Genomic DNA, 23063 nt, shown 5'->3' with positions numbered 1-23063 from the left:
GGCGCCCCATGTGTAGAGGCTACAGTCCTCGCTGCAGTTGGCCCCGGTTCGAGTCCCGCATCGGACGGCCCTTACTGCATGTCATTCCCCCTCTCTCTGCCTCCTCATTTCCTGTCTCTCTCCACTATTCTATCCAATAAAGGCACAAAAGCCCAAAAACATATACTAAAAAAAAAAAAAAAACATCATCATCATGTTGAAGATGAAAACTGATCTACTCACCAGTTCACCTTTACAGCCTCCAGTTTATACAAACTCTCACTAACTGTGTGAGAGGAAAGGCTTTTGTAGAAGAGGTCAGAGCTAAAGCAAACTACAAGGTGAAGTTCAGTGGTGGAGAAAAATCCCATTGACTGGGGTTGACCTACAAAAATATGTCGTCCCTGCAGCTCTGTATTTGACAACAATCCTAATGTGTATTCGGTGAATGAAGGGTTAATGTCAGTATGCTTCAGAAAAAGTGCTCAGGTCCTCCACCATCATCTGAAACTCTTAATTTTGGCACCTGACTGATTTAGTTTCAATCTTTTTACAGAAGTGTGTATTATTTTTGTCAAACTGCAGCTATTTTTTATTCAATAAAAACTAAAGACGATGAAGTTTAGTTTTCATCAGTGACATTTAGACTTTATATACTGTATATAGCATTTTGAGGCTGGTTATAGGAGCCGTTCTTGGCTGTTGTGAGGTTCAGTTCAGTTACTAAGGTATTTTAGGTGGCAGAGGAAACTGTTGCTGCAGATACATGTAGGTTGTTGAATAGGACTTTGCACTTAAACAGTAAAAAGTTGATTTGTCTTTTTGTCTTTCACTATCTGTTTTGAGAAAAAATGTAAAATGTTTCCTCACAGTTCTTGTCTCCAAATATTTAGTCAAATTTTTGTTGTCTTTTAACATAGTTTTTGTCAATGAAATGAAGACTGGTCTGAAACCCCTCCCTCATCACATCCTTCCAACACCAGGCTGCATCCAACACATTTGGTAACTTTCCAAAACCAATCACATTTATACAGCAATGTCTCTGCAGGTGTCTGCAGGTGTGGAGGAGGGCAGGGTTACCTGTGAAGGGACTGTCTGAAAATGTGCACCATTATCTTCCATTGGAAGTACTCTGTCTGTGCCCAGCTGTCTGACACTTCGGCCGATTCAGGTTTGGACATGGTGAAATCTACAGTGCCTCTTGTACAGACTCAGATTGTTCTCAGAACATGTTGAGCAGACAACTTAGAGGGATATTTACTAAGTGTATCACAATTTACCATCAGATAAAGTCAGCACCAGCCCAAACAAATAATTATCAGTTGCTTTGTGTCATTTTGTGTTTTACTAATATGGACAAACGCCAAAGGACCTAAAACTTTTGTCAATACATTCACTCCTAAATATGATGGACAATGTTGTCATGACAAAAAAAAAACAGCAGAAGACATTAAATGAAAGACTAAACTGTACCTCAGGGTTGCAGGTGCTGTTGGCGTAGGGGCAGCTCACATTAGGGGACATGACTTTGTAGATGGCTTCACCTGAAGATGCGAGGTACCTGGTTTCACAGTGCTGGTTAAAGACACATATGTATATAATGATATAGGTAATTCATAACATTTTTAAGTTATAATTTGTGGGTATTTTTTAGTTTATTTGGACAGTGCAGTGAGAGAGAGACAGGTATTTCAGGGAGAGAGAGAGGTAAAGACATGCAGCAAAGGGTTGTGGGTCGGACTCAAGCCCACGGCCGCTGCCTTTAGGCCCCAATTCATATATATATTTTAACGTGAGCTCTGAAGGTACAAAGAGTTGTTTCTCTTCATGTGACCTGTGTGAAGGATACACAGCGGTGACCGCCCAGTAGGAGATGCAGACGGTCAACAAGAGGAAGGTGACGACTGGAAAGAACAGCGTGGACATGATGTGACTGATGGCTCTGCAACAACAGAAGAATCGTTAGACATAAGAAAAGCAACTGTCATTTTTTTTATTTTTAATTATAGTGTTCTTAAGGACAGTTGTATGGAGGTTTATTGCTGCCCCACCAGAAAAAGAAAAACAGATCAGTATCATGTGACAATGTTATAATCATTAACACGGTATTACAACATACAAACTTATCAAGAATATACCAAGAAACTTTTCTTGGTTTAACAATGTTATAACAACATACTATTTCTTCTATCTTTATTTCCCTGTTTTAACATGATAAGCTTGTATGTCCTAATAACGTGAAAATATCTCATGTGAAAAATATCGTTATAACAATAAACTTTTCACATGATCCTGATCTGTTTTTCTTTTTCCGGCAGCACTATGCTTCTATACAATCTAGTTTGTCGTGAGTGTCTTTGCTGTTTGCTCTTCCCCTGTCTCATACTTGCTGGCCTCTCTGAGCAGGGCGATGGCCACTTGGACTCTTCTCCTTAAGAAGAGCAACATCACCAAGATGGAGGCTTCTATCGCTCCCATGGAAACCACTGACGAAACAACAAACAACAGTTCTCATTCTTCATACAGTACTTTCAGAGCCGAGGCAGCTGCAGGTTCATTTGTTGTATTATTGCATCTTCTTTAATTTTACAGCTTCCTTTTAAAAATGGAACACAGTAACATTTACTCAGTTCATTTTAACTAACAATTTTTACGTCTACTTGAGTAAACTTTTTTAAAGTAACAGATGTATAAGCCACCACCAGTCACAAGTTTTAAACCACCTCAGCTGTTATTTAAATTTGAATATTTCAACATCTCAGTGTTTGTGAAATTAAAGCCTAGAACAAGGTGAATCTAAATGTCATACAAAGAAAATCAAATATTGTTCAGAAAGTTGGTCTCAACTCTGTTGCAGAATTTTCAGACCAGACCAGCTCCACAGGTTCAGGTCTGGAGACCGTGCTGGTTTTGTTCCTCTAATGTTGTGGCTCATGATGTCATGACCAACCAGTCCGTCTTCCTCTGGTCCTGGTCTGTCCCTTCTCTACTCTGACAGCAGTATACAGGCTACTTCCTGCAGCACGCTGTTGTCATGGTGATGATCAGAAGGTGTACTGACAGTTTGTTTCCATCAACCTGGAGGAAGTGTTTCATTAACTTTCAAGGCTTCATTTATTTACTAAGTTCACCAGTTTCTTCATCTCTGAAGAAACATTTACCACTGAGCTTTGTACCATTCAAGGTTATTCACTGCACCTGAGTTACTGGTATTTCAGTAACAACTGGAAATTTGGTTGTGATTTGGTTGTAAAACTTTTGACCGTTAGTATTTGTAGGAAGACACCATCAAATTCCCTGTGAAATCGCACTAAACTTACATAATATGATCCATGTCTGTCTGAGCTGTAGGTAGACCTGCAGGTCAGTCTGCAAGCCGACTTCTACAATGGCAACATCAGAGCCTGGTCTGTGTCTGAGCCGGGACCACTCCATGGAACAGTACCACATACCTGTACACACACATACACACATTCAATGAGCAACTTTTATAATATTATATTACTATAATACTAACAGGAGGCTTCAGAAACATCTTCACTCTTTGTTCCAATTATTTCTTTCACCACTTCAGATCATTTCTCTGCCATCACCTCCAGTGACTCCCAGCAGCAGAGGCTGATGGGTGAGAATGGTGATTCCGGTTGAAGTCCATTTAAAACAAAGGTTCAGTCCTGAGTACTCACCGTATGCCAGCAGCAGTATGACAGTGATGATGGTCGTCCACAGCAGTAACCCAGCTGTGAACCTCAGCAGCAGGATGAAGACCAGACTCACTACCAGGGATATCAGCAGACCTCTGTCACAGCGTCACAGGGAAGAACAAGACCAAAGCGACACTTTAAATCAAACCTGTGTCAACTCTACTGTGGAGCCACAGGCAGGTACTGCAGGGTAGTGGTGAGTGTTAAAATGGGAGTGTGATAGCAGAGAACACGGGTGTAACACGTAGCTATGATCTGTATCTGTATCTGTACCTGTCAGCCTCACAACAGTCTGATATCTGTATTCATATTGAAACTGGAATGGGGCGGAGCCTAAATCAGGTGAGGCCACAAGTTCAACTTCAGCCACATTTCTTTATTTTCTGAAATTGTTTTACATTGTTGTTTCTCCTCACATGTTTGTGATTGATGTTTACTTCCAAAAAACTTTGCTGTTATTTGTTTAGATGTAATGTGTCATTTTAAAGACTGTTATTATTTATATATAAAAATAATAATAAAACCAGATAATACATTTGAACTACAATATGCAATATCTGGAAATCAAGCTAATGCTAGCCTGACAGATGTGTTGTACACAACATGTTGAACTCCTGAAACGATGCGTTCATTTCTCAGTTCAGTTGTGACTACAAAACACACAGTGAACGTGTGTGTAACTGAGTAGAAAGGAATATTGTTGAGTGTTGTAGATGTCTGATGTCTGCGCCTTATCTGTTTATACCTGAATAATGTGTTTGTATTCACTTATAGAGAGGAGTGAAAAATCTGTGAACTGAATCATAAATGTTATTTCACGTTGGACGAGGCCAGCTTCTCTTGTTTGCTCTAGTATTCATTTGCTGTTACCATGACAACCATGGGAGTAAAATCTTAAGGATCTCAACTTTAACCTGTGACCAACTTCTTTAATAAAATAAACTTGAAGCATTAGTGGACCATCAGGTCTAATAATGAATCAAGTCAATTTATCGTGGGTGTTTTTCAGAGACAAAGTGGCAAGTGACAGTGACGACAGAGAAACCGACACCAAGTGTGTTTGAGACCAGATCAGATGTTTTTCTGTGTGTTGTTGTACTTACATGAGTATCCATGACCATGACTTGGCATAATCTTCCATTATCTTCACACCCAGCTCCTTAGTGTCCACTAGTCCTGTAATACCCCTGCAGAGGAAAGACAGACGAGTTCATGTGCAGACAAAGGCTGAAATTCAACTAAGGGTCTGGAACCGAGAGGAGACAGAGACGGGTCCCACTGATGTTATTTCAAACACTTTAGGATCTGTGTACATCAGCTGGATGTTAACACTCCACATTGGATGTTAACACTCTACTGTTTTTTCAATTGCTGATCTGAATTTCATATTTAGGAATAATTTGCAGTGTAACATAAAAACAGCTAAAAAAAAAAAATGTTAAAAGTTTAATAAGAAGAATGGAAACGAGAAATTTGTATGATGCCAAAACTTAGAAACTACATCCAAATTAAAGATGATTACTAACAGAACCATATATAAAATGAAATCTGCTGAGAATGCTTTCTGTGCTCAGTTTAGTACTTCAGTACTTTACCACTGGCAGTTGAGGCAGGCAGATACAAAGGCACTCCTGTTTTATGTGATGTTGGGGTTGTTGATGCCATTTCCCTCTGTACTGTGATTTAAGGAAATAATTGTTTAACGAGATTCAGTTGAAGAATCCTGATCTGGTTTGGTTTGTCCGATGCTGTTATACTGACTTGACTTTTTAACGTATACTTTTGTTTGTGTAAAAACGTAAAGAGTCTTTGGATAAAGTGACATCGGTTCATTGGTTCATTAGTGTGAAGTCAGCAAAACAAAGAAATGTTAAACGTGTAGAAGAAGAGGTGTCAGTACATGGCAGCATGCTGGAGTTCAGTAACGCTGCGCGGCATCTCCAGAGCATCTTTAAACCTGGTCCTGTTCGCCACAGTCACAGTCCCATTCAGAGTGATGAAGTCTGGTAGACACCTCTGGAGAACTGAGACACACACACACACACACACACACACACACACACACACACACACACACATGGCAGCTGTCAGTAATGTGGTTCCACTGCGTAACTTCTTATTGTTTCAATGTTTTCAGGTCAATAACTGACTCCTGATCAGAGTGTGTACAGTACGGTGGCCCTGAGAGCTCACCTTCACTGCAACTTCAGAAAACAAAGGCAAACAGACTTCAAACATCTTCATCTTCAACACCTGTGCTGCAAATACTCACCACTGCACCACGTCCTGACTGTGACGCGCTCGCGTGGATGTATTATAACACATCCATACGCAGTTATTGTTTAATGCTTTTAACTTCAAAACTTCACAATTCATTGAACAAATACTCACAACACAACAGAAGTGTTTCCAGGGGACACTACAGTGGGTCGCACCTGTCCCAGCCGGGCTCCCCGCTGTAGTGTCGCCCTGGAAACACTTCTGTTGTGTTGTGAGTATTTGCAGCTCATGTGTTCTCAAACTGATGAAGATGTTTTCTGAATGTGTTTGTATTTTGTCTGTTTGCATGTGTTTTCTTAAGTTGCAGTGTGTTGAGCTCTCAGGGCCACCGTAGTATTTCCGCTACTTACACGTACACATACTTTTAATATGAGCAGAGCAGATGGACAGGTTATTTGAATGATTTTGGTCAAATGGAGTCTTATATTACCTACTTTTAAATTTAAACACAGTTAAACACGTAATCAGTTGGAACTTTGTGTCAGCTGTATGAGACAGGTGTGGAATCCTTACATGGTCGGCTGGGTATGATCATGGAGGGACAGTCCTCGTCTCGGAGAACCTGAGACACTGGCTGCAAGAACCAGAGGAGACATGAGGGTTCGAGTAATAACATGTGTGTGTGTGTGTGTGTGTGTGTGTGTGTGTTCTGGTACTCTCGTACTGGACACTACAATGTCTGGCTACACCTTGAGATTCTGTCCAACAAAATCTGAAACAGGATCCACTCTGACTCTTTCTATATTGTATTACTGTACTCTGCTGTACATGACTGTTTTTAACCGCAGTTTATTGTGTACATGTGTTGATTTAATAACTGAGTGTCATGTTTCAGTGTCAGTACCTTGTCAGGGTCATTAAATCCAGGCTTACAGAACTGTTTATAATACTCCCAGTAACTGTTGCTGAGCTTGTGTTGCAGCTGCATCTCAGTGTAGGTGGCAAACCTGTCCGGGCACCGTGACACACACATCTGGAAGAAAAACACACACACACACACACACACACACACACACGTGTTGATTCCGCTGTTATCCTCCAGAACTGGCTGACAACTGGAAGATTTTCTGTGTGTGCACCAGAGTTGGTCCAGATGTGGAAGTAGCATCTGACAGTCTGCTGTATATGGGCCAGAGTCGGGCCGTGCCACAGGCATATACTGAGCCAGATTTATTCGCAGTTCCAAATATCTCAGATGCATGAACATTGGAATATTGTCACTTCAGTCTTGAAAAAAGAATATCCTGCACAACAACTTGCTGATCATCTGAACTGATGAAGGTCTACAGAGACTTAATCGTTAGGATGGTCAATAAATTGTGATGCTGAGTAAGAGCAGTGTTTATTCTTCAGGCTCTCTGGGTTTCAGAAACATATACTTTTTTCATTGACCATGAAGTCTTTAAGATAATGAGCACTAGACACAATGTGCCACTTTGTACAAGTGTAAAAAAAGCAGGGTAGTGCTCCCTGCTCAGGTTAAAGTGACATGATAACTCAGTTGTATTAGTGACTGTGATAACCTGATGCTGTGTTTACTTGTTGGTAGAGTACCTGAGTGGTGGGACACTGTAGGTTGATGAGAATAGCCGGGTTGGCACATTTTAAGATGTTGAAATAGAACAGGATGGGTTTCTTCCTGCAAAAAAAGTCAATATCAAATCACACACATGCAGTTTATCATCAGTCTGTGATGTTCAACAACTCTGAGGTTACATAATTTCATTTTTCTCTATCTGCAAGCAAAAGTGATTTTCTCCACATCACGTCTAAGCTTCATGTCCAGCTTCTAAGTCGAGCTCATCAGAAGCCAGATCTTCAGAGTCCTCATCATTTCATCACCACCACCTCCACTACTGTCTAGACCCCAGGGGATCTTCTACATCCCCCTTTCTAATACGATGACATCACAACAGGTCTAATTGCCAAAGACTCTTTCACCATTCACTTTTCCTGTTTTGCACATGGCAATAAAAGTTTTTGCTTACTCAAATATTCCTGAGCCTCGCTGGCGGCTCAGTCTCACAACCTTGTGTTTGCAGCCTCCTGCTCTAATTAGCAGAATTGTATTTTATTTACACTGATGATCCTGAAGTGTCTGATAGTGCTGAGGGCAGCACTGGTTCAGTTTGATGGAAAAAAAACTTTAAATCTTGTGTTGAAATATTTCACTAAGTGTCGTCTGGCTGCTGATTTGGACAGTTTATCAACACAGTCAAGTTCTGCTGCACAAACCGTCGCTCAGAGCAGCAGTTAAAGTCATTTAAAAACCCTTAGTGCCTGATGACTGCAGTTTCTGTCCAAAATCATACTCCTCTTCAGACTCATCTGAACACGCAGACATAAAACACAGATTTCCAAACCCAGTGTGACTCACACTTTCTGACGACATCATTATCTCTGATGTCCAATACAAATAAACATAAATCCATTTAGAAATTGTGAAGGAGATTTTGGATGTATTATATATCCATGCTTTCATCCTCCGTTGCTGGGGTAACCAAGGTCTTATAGATAAGGAGGTAGAGAAAAGCACAAACTTAGAGAATACTGCCCAAATCTAGTTGTTGTCAAGGATGAGCTGAGTGTGGAAAGGACAAGAGACATGTAATGTTTTAGCTAAGAACATGTGACGGTGCAGATTTTGGTGTTCAATAGCATCTTCACATATGAATGTTTAGGATAAAGTTTAAACTTATATGGAGTGAGGTGTGGTAAAGTGTTGTAACCATGAGAGACCTGGGGTTATAAAGCCGCTGTCAGACCAGACGTCAGAACGTGGTGAGGCAGCACTGTGGTTCACCTGCTGTCGTTATACTGCTCATCACTTCAGCCTGAGACATGTGAACTCAGCTCACAAGAATTTCAATCACAGAAATCAGACAAAAGACCCAACATGAAAACTCCAGAAGATTTCGGAGAATCAACCATCACAGTCCAGGGAGCAGCTGTGTGCAGTTGTTTGTCGTTTGCAGTGATAGTTGTGATGAATCCAGGTTTTAAAAAAATCTTTTGGCCTTTTAAAGTCAGTAGGCTCCTCTGCTGTGCTACTTACTCTGTGTATAATATGAATATTTCTTTATAAGCCTGTAGCAACAAGGAAGCGCCTGTAGGTGGCAGTGTAAACCAGAAGAACACACTGTGTGTGTGTTCGGTCTCTTCAGTGTATGAGGCTCTTTGTCTGTCTGAGTCCTCACACTCTCTCCTTATCACTGTCCTGCAGCCGCTGCATTTATCACTGGAGCTGCTGCAGTTTCTTTGTGGATCAGACACATGGAGATGATGGAGAATCAGATGGTGTCAGGGATAAAGATCAGCTTCAGCTTCACAGATGAGGAGGAGTATGGGTGCTACATTAAAACTGTCAAACGCTTGTGGGGCTGTAATATTTGTTTGCAAGTATCTGTGACCTGAACACATCAGAACAGCTTGATCAGGTCTGTCCCATGTCAAAGACTCTGTATGTTATTAGCAGCATGTGGCATCCCATAATCCACTGTACAGTTTGCTGTAACTTGTTGAATGGAGTGTGGACGTGGTATTCACAGAGACACAGATACATGGAAGTTATATGGATATATCTACCATTAACCTGCTGCACCTGCTGTTCAAACTTGTCCCAGTTTTCACTGATGTTTATGCTTTGTTGGCTGTTTGAGGACCAGGTTCACTCTGACCCTCAGAGCCGCTGAAAGACCCAACATCCCAGAATAGCTGATAACTTTGTTAAAATGGATCTGATCAATTGGTATCAAAAAAGTGTTGTTAAGTAACTGTATCGAAGTCAAGGTGTCGTATCAGTATCAGTACGGAATAAACTCCAGACCACCAGGGATCTGGTGCGTTCAGGGTTCAGTGTAATAATGGAAACTTACGCGTTGGGCGTTCCCTTCTGACCACAGAACTGTCCGTAGCTGTCTGTGGGATGGAGAACCTTCCTGGGGTCTCCATGTAACCAGGCTGAGAGAGAGAGAGAGACAGAGAGAAAGAGAGACAGACAGACAGGGAGAGACAGACAGAGACAGACAGAGACAGACAGACAGACAGACAGACAAAGAGACAGACAGAGACAGAGAGAAAGAGGCAGAGAAAGAGAGAGACAGATGGAGACAGAGAGAGACACAGAGAGAAAGAGAGAGAGAGAGAGGGACAGACAGACAGAGAGAGAGAGACAGAGACAGAGAGAAAGAGAGACAGACAGAGAGAGAGACAGACAGAGACGGAGAGAGATATATAAGACAAATCATTCTAATGCTAACTCAGTCAAACACTATCGTATAACACAACAGAGAGGGAATAAGACATCAGTAACCAATGAGATGTGTGTGTGTGTGTGAATAAATTATGACTTCTTGTTTTCTATCATCCATTATCCCTCAGAGCCTAAAGACTGCAGTGGAATAAAATCAGTCAAGACAAATCTCATTACTGTGATTTACTGGGTTATGTGTTCCTGTACTTGGGATATTCATTAATATGAATTATCTAATTATAATAATAATACTGATAATAAACTTTATTTGTATAGCACCTTTTGTACCTTTTGTTGAAATTGCTTTAAAGTGCTTCACAACAAAGAAATGGCGTGCACTAAGTGATACTCATTGAAGAAATGAACATAAAAACATTGATGTAAAATGAGATGGAATAACAATGATACAATGACATTGAAAGAAGAAGAATTCAAATAAATCAATTATTTAAAATAAGTTAAAAGTAGAACACATAGAATACATAAAGTCAAGTAAAGGAAAAAGCTACAGAAATTATTTTTCCTGACAGACCCAAATGCACCGCGGGTGTTGATCACACTGGGGTCACTGAACCTCTCTCAGCTGCACTACAACATTTTCCTAAAGATGTAACAACACACACGCGCGCGCACACACACACACACACACACACACACACACACACACACACACACACACACACACACACACAGTCCAGTGTTTTACATCAAATCAATGAATGATTTCGTTTTGATAGGTTTTTACTGATGCGTCACTGGTTTTTTTTTACCTGCTCTTGGAACCAGAACCTTCTCATCACTGAAACATTCATGTATGTACAGAGCAGTAAAATAGTTGTGTGTGTGTTACACTGGTGGAGGGAAGGAGGTAAAAGAGAGGGGGGTAGATACAAAGTACAGACAGGGGGTGTGTGTGAGAGAGTGAGGTGATGTCATTGTGAATGATGTCATCCATGTCTGGTTGTAGCAGAGCTGGAGTGAAGTGATTCTGGAAACAGCCTTTGTTTAGTGTGTGTGTATTTATGTCTGTGTGTGTGTGTGTGTGAGTGTGTGTGTGTGTGTGTGTGTGTGTGTGTGTGTGTGTGTGTGTGTGTGTGAGTGCATCCATACACTCACATGCATACAAGTGTGTGTGTGTGGCTTTGTTTTACTATATTTGTTGGGTCCAAAAACCAGGAGCCACTGTACATGTGGGGTCTGACGGCTGTATGGAGTCCAAAATGAAAACCTGCTTTGAGGGTTTGAATCAAGTTTGGGTTCATGTTAGTGTTTAGATATGAAGACTGATGTGGTTAGTGCATCAATGTGTGTGTGCAGAGTGGGATAAGAGGATCTTCCTTATGAGATGATGTCACCAGTTATCCCCTAGTAATCACGCAAACACACACACACACACACACACACACACACACACACACACACACACACACACACACACACACAGCTATGGTCCGCTGCTCAGATCCATTAACTCAGAACTCCACTAACCATGTCTGCTCCATACTAACATACAGTAGGAATGAGGTCATACTAAAATATGAGGCCACACACACACACACACACACACACACACACACACACACACACACACACACACACACACACACACAGTTCTAGCTGTATCTGTAATCACATCTCTCCATATGATAGAAAGGGTCAGCAAACGTGATGTGGTTTAAATGTCACTTGTTCTGTCTGTGACGGTTTAAATCAGCAGCTTCAGACACTGAAAAGCTGAACAGTTTGGACGAGTTTGCATATTTCATATAACAGAAAGAAAAAATGAAAGCAGCCCCCGGTGATCAAACCCCTGGGTGACATCATACTGGTAAATGGGACTGAAGGACTGCCTGTTGAGACAGGGATGAGCTCATCCTCATCCTCTGGCGCAGCAGAAGCTCTACCTGCTGTTCGAGGCTGTGAGAGGAGGAGAGTGCTGCATGGGGCCAGTTGCACCAACCGGTCTTAAGATGAGTGTCGTAACTTGGCGTTTCTAAGTCCAACCTAACAGTTACACCAGTTGCACCATCTGGGCTTCAGCCGATCTTCTCACTGAGGCCGTAAACCCAACACCTCGCCAGGAGCAGGTGTAACATCAAAAGTCTAGGCTGTTTCTATAGTAACGACTTTAGACAAGACAGCTTGTGAAGACCATGTCGTCCCTCATTTATGGATTTTACAATAACAAGCTTTTAGACAGGAGAGGCTTATTAGGGACAGAAGCGACACACTGAACATTTACAACGACGAGCAGCTGATTGAGAGGTTTGAGTCTGTAGCAGAGATTTATGTGAACTTGGTGCCGAGCTGAGCCGTCTCTGGACACGGTGCAGCCATGTCACCCACGACGCAGCTCCTCATTGCACTGCATTTTTACACACATGGCTCCTTTCAGAACAGTGTTCTGAACATGATGAGTGTCCACAAGTCCACCACCTGTCAATTTGTGTGTCTGTCCGCAGATTTAAGCTGAACAGCTGAACAGATATGTGTTTTGTGTGTGTGGTGATCTGTGTGTCAGCACCGTGGATAGTGTCATGGGTGGAAGGGGACAGAGACGGAGACAGAGCAGAGCTAACCATGACATACACCTGTTCTAGGACTTCATTCCATTCACCTCTTGTCGCCACATCATCACCTCATGATGAGTGTAAATATGAAGGAGACAAAGATAAAGAAAATTGAACTGGGTAAACAGATAATCCATCAAACAAACAAACTCACCACTTAGTGAGAAATTTTAATGCTTACTTCTTAGCATGGGAAAGCTACATCTTTGTTTCTGGCAAGGATGGACTCTAAATACAGTGGGAGCTTCCCGCTTCATAGTGACGTGTCCCGCTGGAAGTTTGGAAAGCTATGTTTGCTCTGTCCGCCACGACTCCACCGAACAGTGCTCTGACCTGAGCGGAGAGCAAGTGCATTCAGGACCTGTCCAACTCGAATATTGCTATTTTAACAGTCGAAAAAACAGTTTCTCCTCCAGGTGCATGGTTGAAAAGGGTTGTAGTCAGTTTCTTAATAAATCATGGGAATGTTTTGAGCGTAACATGAAATTAACCAATCAGAGTGCAGCTCCCATTCCCTCTAAAATTATAATCTGTATCTTTTCCACATTAAAATGTCTAAAAATGACCAGACCTATGTTATATATTTTTTTGAGTTGTGTACTTATGTTTTCCTAAATGTTTCCAATAATCCACAAACCTAGAGAAATACGTAAATTTAATATGGTAACGCTCCGTGTCATTTGGTCTACTGTCAATGACATCATATCCTCTATGAGCATGGGTCTCGATTGTAGCTGCCAGGAGCTCCACATTGACTTTTATCTAGTTTTAAGCCACATACACTTTTTACACCTCGGTGGTTTTCAGCTCTATATTTGAACCAGATGAAGGATTTTAGACATCGGACGTCTGGATCTGAAGTTATAAGAGAAACAAGCTGATATGTCAAACTGATTCATTCAGTGTTTTTAATGGTTAGAATCACCAGGTCTGTTTGATTTCCTGAATCACTGACACTGAAGGAATCCAAACCGGGAGGAGCTTACGGTAATGGTGGTGAAGACAACAACTCCAATGATCCCATGCTATTTCATGATGTCATCCAATGCCGTCTTTTATTCTTGTTTTGATTGAGACACTCCTAAAGGCAGAAATTACTGACTGCGTTTAAAAGCCAGGTGAGCTGCACCTTGAGAGAAAAGGTTGGTCAATTGTGCACTTTCACTTTCTGCTGTCACAAGATAACAATGCTCCAACAATGCTCCTGACCACACCTCATTTTAAGACCAACACACCCATGGGTGCTCAGATGGACACAAGTGTATTTGATATTTAAACAAAGTGGGTGCTGGATGGGAAAATGACATCTGTGTTGGCCTGAAACTAGCAGACACTTTGTGCCGGGTGTAAGATAGAGCCTTCGGTGTGTCGGCCCAGACTGGGCTTGATGTGGTTCCACTGATGGTTTCTTATGGGGCTGTAAACTCCAACAAACATCACTTTTCTTCCGGCGCTCACATCAAACACTTTGATTTGTCTTCCTCTTCGACTTCCTGCTGTGACTTAAGGAGCCACTGAACATATCAATCAGCTCTGACAACAAAGAGATTTTGCTCTTTTATTGTCTCTCCCACCGCCTCGATGTTTCACACCTCTCTCTGTGTCTCAGGACAAAATACAGAAAAGCCTCTCCCCTCTTCACTTACTCTCTTTCTTTCTCTCATCTCTTCTCCCTCTCTATCTATCTCTTTCTCTCCCCTGATAAATCTCTATCTACTTATACAATCAATGTGATTGAGGTGCAGACAAAGAGGAAATAAAACCGGAGCTCCCACAGTGAGCGACTGAGAGCCAATTGACAGGGGAGAGAGAAACAGTCATGTGTTCCAGATCTTCTGAGGCACGATCAGTGAATTTAATGAGGCTGAATGTGTATGTTTCTCTCTCCTGACACCAAAGTCAACCAATGAAAACAGGATCTATGAGGACGCCTGGGATACACAGCACAGGACAAAGCAGATTACATCAGAAAACTCAGCTGTAATTAGTCTGGATCGTTTTACTAGCAACGTGAATAATGACCAACGTTTGTTCAGATCTCAACATTCAACAACGTAAAGCTGCATCCATTGATTACTGGCCACTTTACATTACTGGCGGCAGAGCAACCTGTTGGCCGGAACACAACAGCTGACAGGTGAGAGTGAAAACTCTTCAGTTTGTCTGTTAACTCTGGGTCAGTTACTATGGTAACTTTAATTCTGTGAAGCTAACCTGCTCACCTGAGCTCCTCTCTGTCTCCTCCCTCCCCCTGAGCCTAAAGAAGCAGTGCCCCAAAAAATAACTAAAAAAACAAACAAAAATAGTCAATAGCTATAACAGTCTCCCGGCAACGTGGAACAATAGTGGATTTAGGGGATTTTATGGCTTTATTTGACAGGACAGAGAGAAGGTGAATGACATGCAGCGAGAAGTCCGGCTGGGAGTCGAACCGTAGACTTGCTGCTCAGGAAATGGTTTACGCCCCAACTACTCAGTCATCTGGACACTATCAGCTGATTGTATTATTTTTCCTGGGAAAGTTTCTGAAGCAGTTTGACAAATAAGTGAAAAGTTGTTGCTCGGTAACTGATTAATGTTAATATTTGACTGTCACAAATGAGCAATGTTTTTCAATGTATTTATATTTTCATATTTATGCACTTTTTTTATACTTTTCTCATTTTCATATTTGCTGTTATAGTGTTAGTATAGACAGACTGCTGCTCACTTCTGTTGTGGCTCTGTCTGTACTACAAGACTGAAGGAGCTGCTCTCTAAGTGCACACAGACACACTGGTAGTATGATGGTGTGCATGTGTGTGTGTGTGTGTGTGTGTGTGTATGTGTGTGTGTGTGTGTGTAGAGTGAGAGAGATCAAGAGGAAACAACAAAGCCCATATGTGTGTTTATATTCACTAGAGAACACATTGATCAAAGAGGCGATGTGTGTGTGTGTGTGTGTGTGTGTGTGTTTGTGTGTGTGTGTGTGTGTGTGTCTGTGTGTGTGGCCTTTTAACGTTATTGGTCACGATGTCAGTTCACGACAAACTAAGTGATGATCGACACGACTTCATTAGGACACCACATACACACAGACACATACATACCTACATACCCCCCAGAGTGTGTGTGTGTGTGTTGTGTGTGTTGACTCACCCACTATCCCCAGTGCCACATACGAGAGGATGACAATGATGAAGATCAAACAACATAAGACATCAGTGCAGCTTCTAAAGAGACAGAAGAAGAAGTGAGACGTAAACCACAGCGGCAGAATTCATTAAACACTATGAAAACTGTTTTGCGCCATCGTCACTGTACACAACACACACATGCACACACACACATACACACACACACACACACACACACACACACACACACACACACACACACACAAAAGTGTGACTTTAGCTGAACGTCATCATGAGGAGAAAACATGACAGATAATACATTTGTTGCTACTGTAAAGAAAGCTTGTTCATTAATTACCCCTGCCTCCGGCCCTGCAGAGGGCAAGATAAAGAAATAAAAGAGTGTGTGGGTCGGGCGAGAGAGCTTTGAGTTTAATGAAGAAGAGGGAGAGAGGAAAAGACCAGGGGTGGAATTAAACCGCAGATTTCCTCCCAGTCACACAGCCGAAGAGATGCAATTATAGATGGAAATTATATATGTGTGTATGTAAATGTGTGTGTGAGCAGTTACCACACTGTATCTGTGTGTTGTGTGTGGAAGATAATTACTGTGAGGACTGAAGTCAGATTTCTACTTTCACTGCACCATAGATTCATTCACCAGGAAGTAATCTAAATCCTGCTAAAACTTTATATTCCCTCAGGAATAATATTTTCAGCATTTTCTGGTGACATCGTCATGGTTACCTCCTCCTGGCTGTGGAGACACAGCCTGAGGTACAAACTCAGGGTGTGGATTTTAAGAGGCAGGTTACAGAAGTGTGGAATCTTGTGTGTTTGGCTCTTAAAGTTTTTATGTGTCTATGAGATTAAACAGTAAATATCTGAAGTGCAGCCCTTAAAGTTGCATGTTGTATCAGAAGCATGATGACAGTCAGTGGAACAATCTGTTAAAAAAGACTCTGAAAACTCATATTGTCTCTCTGTAGGTCTCTATAATATTAAATATTCATGACCACACAAGCAACAAACAAACACAAAAAGATTTTATTTAGTGGTGCAGCTGAAATAATGTGATGTGCAGGTTTTAAACATAACATCTATGTAACCGGCCTCTATTAGACATTTAACAATATGTGTTTAACTGTGACTGGTTTAATTTTGCTTCAAACATAATGAGGGGATGTTGTTAATTTATGAATTTGGCAACTGAAGTTAAATATCTGATCTCTGGTCTGTGGATGTGTGCTGTGTATTCCTGTCATCCAACCCACCCACCTCCAGAGGCCTGCACTACGAAGTTCAACATATCCGGGATAACATTTTGCCATCCTGCTTAACTTAACCTAAAATCAGCCCTCCTGGATAACCTAAACTAAGAAGCTGGTTATCACCTGGGTTTCCCTGTCCCGCTGCAAGCTGGTTCATGTGAAAGAGGCAGAGTTGTTAATTATAAGCAACATCATCAGAACCATGAATAAAGTTCTTAATATGATGTAAGAAGAAACACTGATACTTGCAGGTGAATTCAGTTATAGCCACATCATAAAGTGAAACTCAACTAAATGCAAACTGATGATCATGATAATGAATGATCACATGACTGGAAAAAAAAAGAAACAAGAATAGTTTCCAATGATTAAATTCAGACTAAGGATATATTGTAAATAAGTGCATGAATTATTCAGTTCCTCACTGAGTATTTTCCTCTTTTGTCTGATGATGAACAAACTGATATGAACATGTGAAGTAGAAAAAAAAGTTAAATGTAAAACCAGAGTGACACATGGAAAGACTCAAACAGCAAAACATCCACTGATCTCTACAAATATCTACTGATTTTTATTATTGATCACTTTATTGTAAACTCTTTTGTCCCTGTCAGGATCTTGTAGGACTGGTGATTCAGTTTTTCCAGGAATCTGATTGGTCAGTAGTATTGCTGTTGACAGATTTTGATCTTATCCACTGAAGTTAACCTGTGCCTGTTACCATGCCGATTTACCCCCATAAGAAGTGAAAACCCAGAGTTCTACTTCATAGTACAGACCTCTGGTGCCTCCACTACTGTTAATACATGCAGCTTCATTCATTCATTCATTCATTCATTCATTCATTAAAAGAAAACCATGTAACCCAGACTAGGTTTGAGCAATATCCAAATGTAATATCTCAATACAGTCCAGCTCAAATATCATGATATACAATATATTATATTGTTGGATTTTAGGTTTCAGTTGTTCATTTCTAGGCTGCACGGTGGTGCAGTGGTTAGCGCTGTCGCCTCACAGCAAGAAGGTTCCGGGTTCGAGTCCCGGCTCGGCCGTGGGATCTTTCTGTGTGGAGTTTGCATGTTCTCCCCATGCCAGTGTGGGTTCTCTCCGGGTTCTCCGGCTTCCTCCCACAGTCCAAAGACATGCAACATGGGGACTAGGCTAATTGGATACTCTACATTGACCATAGCTGTGGCTGTGAGTGTGAATGGTTGTCTGTCTCTATGTGTTTGCCCTGCGATGGACTGGTGACCTGTCCAGGGTGTACCCTGCCTCTCGCCCGAAAAGATGCTGGGATAGGCTCCAGCCCCCCCGCGACCCTGCTAGAGGATAAGCGGTAAAAAAATGAATGAATGAATGTTCATTTCTATAATATTTACTTACATTATTGTAATTAATAATTCTGAAAAATATTGCATTTGGAGGGAAATATTGCAATATTTAATATTATTGAATATCAGCCCAGGAATAAACCACCAGCAATTATGTTTTTTACCACAATGTAAATGGGAAACAGTTCAGTAGTCTATGAATGTCATTTCTAGGAGACAGAGTTGAGCGACGTCCAGTTTCTGTCTTTGAATGAAATTAGAAACAAACAGCGGAGATGACTGACAGCCTGTTTACAGAGCAGTAGAAGGGTTCTCTCTCTCTCTGTGTCCTGGTCAGTGTGGTGATTCATCCCAGCTGTTAAATCACGTTGGGGAAGTCTTCAAGACAAAAGTCAACCAGTTCTTTTTATATGCTGCCCCAAAACAGTTTGTGTTGACTCATGTTATCTTATAATGGGGGGCATAACAATTCGCTATTAGCTTAGCCAGCATGACGTTGTTGTGTAAAAGACACTGGGACACAGTGGACAAAATAGAAGCTCTTATTGGCCTTTTGCTTTTTATTGCACTTACAGTAAAGTTCAGTGATAGTTGTCGTCAGCTCCAATAATCTGGAAATTATGATTTACAACACATTTGTTACATGTTAACACAGGACTTACTAATCATTGTTTTGGGAATGATTAGTTCATCATTAGGGGTTATAAATGACTTATGAATTAATGTTATTATTATAAAGTGTTACCAAAGTTTTAACCAGCTGAGACACCGGAAAGAGGAGCATGTAGAGGAGATTTAGGGCTCTATGTTTCTGGTCCAAAGCTCATGGTGCAAGTGCATTTTGCTATTTTAATGGCGGAACAGTTGCTGCTCCAGCCGCACAGTTCCAAAGGGTTGTACTTAGTATTCTAGTACTCTATTGGAAGTCTTGGGAGTCACTCATGGGAGTGTTTTAGGTGAAACATACAATAAACCAATCAGAGTGCAGCTCCCATTCCTTTTAAAAACACAACTATGGGCGCTCAGATGGGCACAAAGGGTATTTGCTATTTAAACTAGACTCACCTCCTGGTGGTCGTCTGCCACTCAGACTAGTTTCAGGTTACATCCCTGTTTATCCAGAGTCAGAGAAAATATGATCCAAATTTTGTGAAATCCTGTTAAAGTTGCTGTTTCAAGTTTTCAGCAATGACTAAAAAGTATTTTGTGAGGTCACATCGACCTTTGACCTTTGACCACCAAAATCTAATCAGTTCTTCCTTGAGTCCAAGTGAATATTCAAGGGTCAAGGTGTTACTGAGATATCGTGTCCACGAGAACGGGACAGATGTACGGACATCCCAAAATCAAAATGCCTCTGTGCCCGCGACAGACAGAGGCACAAAATAACAACTGTGTCAGTCTGAAACTAGCAAAGACACTTGTGTTGCGCTGTTTTGCACTGGGTGTAAAATAGGGCCCTTAGTTTCCCCATTGTTTAGATGTTGAGGTGTGATGTTGGTAACATTAGTGCAGTTAGCTGTCTAAGACCACAGAATCTCTGCTGCTTCACATGTAAAGACGGAGGTTTGGAGTTACCTTCTGCAGACTGGACCTCGGAAGGACGGATCAAACTTGTGTGGTTCTCCTGCAAGGAAAAAAAAAAAAAGAAGATCTTTAACAGGTTTCAGCCGAACCAGATCAAACCAACACTTAGAGACAGAGGAGGAGGAGAGCTGGATTCCACATGTTGTCTGCCAGACAGGACTCCACCTGTAGTAGAAGCTGCTCATGTGTGTTTCACTGAGGGGAAGGAGGCAACATCACCTGCAGGTTGACAAACCCATAAAGTGGACTCATACAGCCTGATAAGAAGCAGGACCAGCAGTGGGTCTAAATCCACTATGGTGGAGCAGTCATCAATAGTTGGATTAATCACACACTTTGTGTTGTCATAGTAGTAAATGTGTTTTGTTTGTCGTGTTTGTTCTATTTATCTAAATGCCACTTTTGTGCTGCCAACTAGAAGTTCCTGAAAAAACTAAGTTTAACTAAAGATTAAAGTTCTTAGTATATATATATAGTGCAACTGTGTGTTTAATGCATAATGTGATGTGTGGTCTATGTGAGTTTACAGCTGAACCTGCAGATAAAACTAATTTATTCTCTCTCTGTTTGAATTTGCGTCTTTCCTCCTTCAGAGACACTGAGTGTTGTTGAAGATGAAGATATGGAAATGAGATGCTGCTTGTCAAGATTTAAACATCAGCTGCAACATACTTCATATTCACACCACACCACACCCACCCACACACACATACACACTGTAACAACAGGCACACATACAGATAACACAGACACACACACATAATGAAAGAGATGTGCACACACACACACTTTCTCTCAGGTTTACATCTCAGGGCTAACAGGAAACATTTAGAGGGAGGACAACGTTTCATCCTTTCATCCTCCTGCTTCCTGTCAGCCGTCAAAGTCAGTGTTTGTTATGTAACGTCCAATCAGAGCTCATGCTGTGTTCCTCAGCAAAACTGACTTCCTGTCTGGCACAGCAATAGCAGGCTAACTTTTTATTGCTCTGTCTCACATGTTCTGTCTCTTTCTCTATCTTTGGCTGGGGCTCAGGTGTAGAGCAGGTTGTCTACTGAGTGCAGAGTTGGTGGTTTGATCCCCAGCTCCTCCTGTCCAAGTGCCAAAGTGTCTTTGGGCAAGACACTGAACCTCAAGTTGCTCGCATTGACAACTTCACGGCTACATGTATATATGTGTAAGAGTAGTCCATTTACCATCTAACACTGTTTGTAAACGAATCAATGGAAGGGACTGATCTGATCAGATTTTAATGAGACACTTTGATCAAATTATATTGATATATTTATTAACTTCAAGCTGGTAAAGGAGAAACTAACTCTGATGTGGTGACATGCAGCTAAGATATGTATTTACTACTCTACTACTCTACTCTACTACTCCCATGTTAAAATGTCCAACTTTACAGCACAAATAAACATGTTTACAGCCTGGTACAAAAACAGTTTTGGTCTCTAGAGCTAATTTTCTCCTTCATGACGACTGTTTATATAACTCACCTGTTTACATTTTGTTAAGGATTAGAGTTGTGTATAATTGAGGGCAGACACTGCCAAGCTGGTGACAGTGGAGCAGCTCACTCTGAGCTTCAAAACCGCTCTTCAGGAACCTGTGAATGCCGTCACAGAGGCTACGTCCATCTTTATTTACAGTCTATGGTGATGGTACTCTAGAACCACTACACAATGCCAACAGTGGTACAGTTATGTTAGGCTGCATACTTAAAATAACTTCAGACCAGGTTTTTACTGGTCAGTCGCTTTCTGCTGCCTCAAAATAACAAAGCAACAACAATCCTGACCACCTCATTTTAAGACCAAAACACCCACGGGTGCTCAGATGGACACAAATATATTTGCTATTTAAACAACGTGGGCACTGGACGACAAATGACAAATGCATCGATTTGAAACATTTTGTGATTATTGGACCCAAACTGACTAAATATCCAGTGTTTTTCCAAAACTTGCACTAAAAATTAAAACATTTAAACAATTGTTTAAAAACTATGTTGCATGAGTAATGTCCTGTCTGAGGGCATTTCTGTCAGTGTGGAAATAGAAATAAGGAGGTTTGTTTGTTTGACATTGAATTATAAGAGTGCTCTGAATTCTGATTATTTTTATATAGAAAATTGAAATAATTTGAAGAAAGGTCAGACATTCTTCTAGTGACTGTCTGTGAGAACTTTACACAGTCCTGTCTCTGTATAATGAACCTTTGTTTTGGTGACTAATAACATTCATTCAGTCAGTCAGTCAGTCAGTCAGTCAGTCAGTCAGTACTCTAACTGGCCTTCCTGGATTACATTTAATCTTGTTACTTGTACCTGGATCAATACACACACAACAGCACAGGTTCCTGCATTTCTTTAATGCAGTTCTCTTTGGTCTGAACGCCTGCTACAGATACAGATACAGACTTACAGAGAGACATAAGAGAGTGTTTGAATGAAAGAGGAGGTTTGATGCGCTCCTATCAGACACACAAGAGACGGAAGCTAAAATGAAGAGAGCCCCTGAGGTTGCCTGTCAGACAGTCCTTCTGAGAATAACAGAGGACTTCTAAGTGTGTGTGTGTGTGTGTGTGTGTGTGTGTGTGTAGGACTCTTCTAAGAAGAGAAACAACTGATAAAAAGACAGAAAGGAGAGGTGGTGAACATAGGAAAAAATGACATGGAAATATATTCAGATTATTCAGCAGGAAAGTGGAGTGGGGGGGGGGGGTGAGAGAGAGAAGGAAAATGACAGACAAAGGGCAGAATATTATATAATGTGTCTGATTGCCTTCATACCTCTCACAGTACAAACCAAGAAGACACACAGGCCACAGACACAATCAAATCACTGTTTTTCACACTTGTCTACGTTGTTCTCTGAACCTCCCAGAGACAACAAGGAAACACCCCCTCCTCTGCTCAGTACCTCACCACCTCCCTCACTCAGGCCTCTTGCTGAAAAAGTGTAACCT

The 23063-nt window shown here is 41.3% G+C and overlaps 1 protein-coding gene across 2 annotated transcripts in view; it reads right to left on the bottom strand.

The window, feature by feature from the left end:
* The window catches only part of LOC111648350 (choline transporter-like protein 5-A), a 37777-nt gene that overhangs the window by 9072 nt on the left and 5642 nt on the right, over nt 1–23063 (bottom strand). For both annotated transcript variants that reach the window (XM_023398213.2, XM_087171803.1), the window contains exons 2-14: nt 20085–20133; nt 15924–15997; nt 9839–9923; nt 7518–7602; nt 6808–6936; nt 6477–6537; nt 5584–5707; nt 4787–4870; nt 3666–3778; nt 3300–3431; nt 2366–2465; nt 1829–1921; nt 1453–1540 (exon numbers count right to left, since the gene is read on the bottom strand). In XM_023398213.2, coding sequence (XP_023253981.1) covers nt 1453–1540; nt 1829–1921; nt 2366–2465; nt 3300–3431; nt 3666–3778; nt 4787–4870; nt 5584–5707; nt 6477–6537; nt 6808–6936; nt 7518–7602; nt 9839–9923; nt 15924–15997; nt 20085–20133 — 1217 coding nt within the window. The remainder of the gene's footprint in view (nt 1–1452; nt 1541–1828; nt 1922–2365; nt 2466–3299; nt 3432–3665; nt 3779–4786; nt 4871–5583; nt 5708–6476; nt 6538–6807; nt 6937–7517; nt 7603–9838; nt 9924–15923; nt 15998–20084; nt 20134–23063) is intronic.

The sequence above is a fragment of the Seriola lalandi genome, unplaced genomic scaffold (genome assembly GCF_002814215.2).
Source record: "Seriola lalandi dorsalis isolate HSWRI2012SDOR001 ecotype SW California unplaced genomic scaffold, Sedor1 jcf7180002054981, whole genome shotgun sequence".
Lineage (NCBI taxonomy): Eukaryota > Metazoa > Chordata > Actinopteri > Carangiformes > Carangidae > Seriola > Seriola lalandi.
The sequence above is the reverse complement of the archived record's forward strand: the minus strand, read 5'-3'. Positions and strand labels throughout refer to the sequence as shown.